Source organism: Lactuca sativa, chromosome 5 (genome assembly GCF_002870075.4).
Source record: "Lactuca sativa cultivar Salinas chromosome 5, Lsat_Salinas_v11, whole genome shotgun sequence".
Lineage (NCBI taxonomy): Eukaryota > Viridiplantae > Streptophyta > Magnoliopsida > Asterales > Asteraceae > Lactuca > Lactuca sativa.
In genome coordinates, this window is record NC_056627.2 from 8,674,458 (window position 1) to 8,677,828 (window position 3,371).

The following is a 3,371-nucleotide window of genomic DNA, read 5'->3' on the forward strand; positions in this document are numbered from 1 at the left end:
CCCACTAACATGATGATTATTACACTACTAGAAAAAAGGCCTTTTACGACGCGCAAAAAACGACGCTCATTGATCTATGTTACGCAAAGGAGAGTGACATTAGAAAAATGTCATCTCTTCAAAAAATTTAAGGATAGAAGACACGCATTATTGCGCGCCCTTAAATTAGTGTCTAAAAAAAACACGGAGGGCACCTATAATAAAATGCGCGTCGTCTAAGGATGTCGCTTTATAATTTTTAATGGAACGCGCGTTCCATCCTTTAACAGTAGGGGGAAATGAAATTCTGAAAAAAATTAAAAATCCCGCCTTCCTTTTTTTTCTCAATCAAGAAACCCTAACCTTTCTCTCTATTCACGAGCCACTAATCAGCAAAGAAGATCAACAACAAACACCAACTGGTTCGATTTCTCCCTAAAACTGGTACAACTTCTCCTAAATCCGACTTCAATTCACACTCTGAGTTTGTTCTCTCCCTAATCGATGCATCCACATTCTCGTCTCTCCCCCTCCACCGGGTTTTCTCTCATCTCTCTCCTCCATAGATGAATATTTTCCTTTCTCCTTAGTTCGTGCTTCCTTATTGCAGGTGGTCTCAGTGGTGTTTGATAGTTGGAAACGAAAGCAACAGTGAGTATACAACAGGCCTTCCATTCCAAAAAAAAACTTTGCACGTAATAGAGAAGGTTAATTCCACATAAGGGATGGAGCCAGAAGATGTGGGTGATAAAAACGCAATCATTGGAGCCAGAAGATATCTCTCCTCCACCAGATGAAGATTGTCGAAGAGCTGAAAGGGGGGACCAATTTCTATAAAGCAGTGCTCTATATGTTCCTTTTTCTGGTAATTCTACGATCCCTTTACAATTTATTCTATTTTCGTTTTTTATTTTATATATGTTCATGTTAATTTCTAAACATGAATCACTTCACCTTCTTAAATCTTGTGTTTTTTTTTCATGAAAATCATCCCCCAGTTTATAAAATTATATGCCTAATTGTTGAGATATGCATTTGTTTTAGGTTGAGGGTGAGGGTAGGGCACCTAATTCTCCTTAGAATACAAATACAAAAAGCAATATGCCATTGTTGGAATGGAGATGGATTTCAGCGACATGAACTGTTTGACTTTGATTCTTGCTAAATGGAAAATAATAATAGATGAACAGGGGAAGTGGCGACCTAAATACCAAGTGTCATTAGAGAATTGCTATTACGTAGGGGCAGATTTTAGTTTGCATCTTGTTCACCAAGGCAAAAGAAAAAAAGAGAAATAGGAAGTGTAGAAGAAAAAAAGATGAACATGGGAATGAACCAAAAAACAGAGGAATAATGTTTACTTCTTGCCAAAGGTAAAACTACTTATTAAAAACATGATTTTGAATGAAATTACAATGTAATGCTAGTCCTATTTTATACTAAACACAAATGAAACGTAGTCTAATTCAAATACCACATAAAAAATGCAAGTTTACTAAAAAATTCCTAAAATACCCCTGGGCTAAAATTGTCCCAATTTCTCTAGGTTATCCAACAGGTATTGCAGAAAAGTGGGGTTATTCTTGATTCACCAGAGGAGCAAAAGAAGAAGGTTTAGTGATATAGCTATAATATTGTGATTTGTGAACAAACTTGAAACTATTAAAACCCTTATACATTGGAAACCCTTCTGTTGAGGATGAGCATTTAGACACATATGAACTTTCAATACTAATTTATAAGTTTCCTCTTTCCTGTGTTTATACTTTATAGTTGGATTTCAAATTTTTGTTTCTTTATGCTATAGAAAGTTTTAGATATTTAAATACTATATGCTAGTCTATGTTGAGGTTTGAATAAGATTCTACTTATTATTCATCATACATCTTAATGCGTGTATTTACTTGAAACAGGTTGTTGTGGAAAGAATTAAAAACAATGTCATAGGTGACAAGATTGATCCAAAAGCTGTACTAAATTTGGATCCTGGTCTTGGTGTTTTGGATGCATTTTTTGCCAGTTTGTCAATGATTCTTGTCAGTGAGGTATGTTCTTTCCCTATCTTTTTTTATAGGCACACATAAGTTTCCACAAATGTTTATTTCTCAAAATTACATTACCCAATATTCCATTTATTGCTTCCATCTAGATTGGAGATGAAACTTTTATTATAGCAGCTCTTATGGCAATGCATCATCCAAAGTCAATTGTTCTATCAGGTGCACTCAGTGCTCTGTTTGTAATGACTGTAAGTTTGCTACTTTTCTTTTTTACCCTTTTCATATTTTAGTGAACATAAATGAAAAACATATATTTTAGTTTGCTTCTAAGTTTAGTTTGGTTTTATTTGGTATGTAGATACTTTCTATAGGGCTTGGTAGGATTGTTCCAAATCTAATATCAAGGAAACACACAAACAGTGTTGCTACAGGTATGTATTGAGTATATATATATATATATATATATATATATATATATATATATATATATATATATATATATATATATATATATATATATATTAAAATTCAATTTAAAATATGAGGATTGTGAGACATCTAAATTGTTTTTTTCTACAATGCAGTTCTTTATGCCTTCTTTGGGCTGTGTTTGCTCTATATTGCTTGGAGATCAGATTCAAAAGCATCTCAAAAAAAGGAGATAGAGCAAGTATGTTTTCTTTTTCCCCATTAAGGGTTATAGTTTTTATATAAATTTAGGCTTTACCTCATTATTAAATACCCAAAAAACAATCCAAAAATCTGATTCTATTACAAAATATATGCAGGTAGAAGAGAAATTAGAGTCTGGACAAGTCAAAACAGCTGCACGCAGAAATTAGAGTCTGGACAAGGCAAAACGTTGTAGAAGTTTGATCCAATTTTTTGCAAATCAAAAAAGGTGCATTTTTTCTCGTTGACTGGTCAAAAGATAGTATATGTTATGGATGTTAATAAGTTGGGTAATGTAGTAACTCGAATATTTGAAAATGCAGGGATCTTTTACTATCTTTTGAGAAGGCAACAGGGAAAAAACCACTGGGGATCATATTCTATAGGTATATATATAAATATAATTTCAAGTGGTACAATTAAAGAAAAAAAAACTAAATCTTCACTTCGTTTTTTATTTGCAGGGATGGTGTAAGTGATGGGCAACTAATGAGCCGACAGCAACTTCTTTAGTACAAGAGTGGGGACACTGTTCTCTATAATAATGCGGTTAAATTGTATACATTTTGTTTATATCCAGGTGTTTCCAAGGCGAGAAACATTTCAAGATTTGGACTGTGTTGACTCGGTGAGTTCAGTGGAACAACTCATTATACTTTGAAAGACCTTAACGACCAGGGACTAAAGGTATCTTTTCCTTGATTTTTAGGCTTATTCTAA

At 33.4% G+C, this 3,371-nt stretch overlaps 1 protein-coding gene across 1 annotated transcript; it reads left to right on the top strand.

Annotated features, from left to right (window-relative positions):
- Positions 1-1,094: 1,094 nt before the first annotated feature.
- LOC111912788 (GDT1-like protein 4) lies at positions 1,095-2,821 on the top strand. The gene is made up of 7 exons (XM_052771493.1): positions 1,095-1,244; positions 1,526-1,591; positions 1,893-2,024; positions 2,129-2,227; positions 2,338-2,410; positions 2,564-2,649; positions 2,768-2,821. Exons 1-7 carry the CDS (start codon positions 1,095-1,097, stop codon positions 2,819-2,821), a joined length of 660 nt encoding a protein of 219 aa, XP_052627453.1.
- The last annotated feature ends 550 nt before the right edge of the window (positions 2,822-3,371 follow it).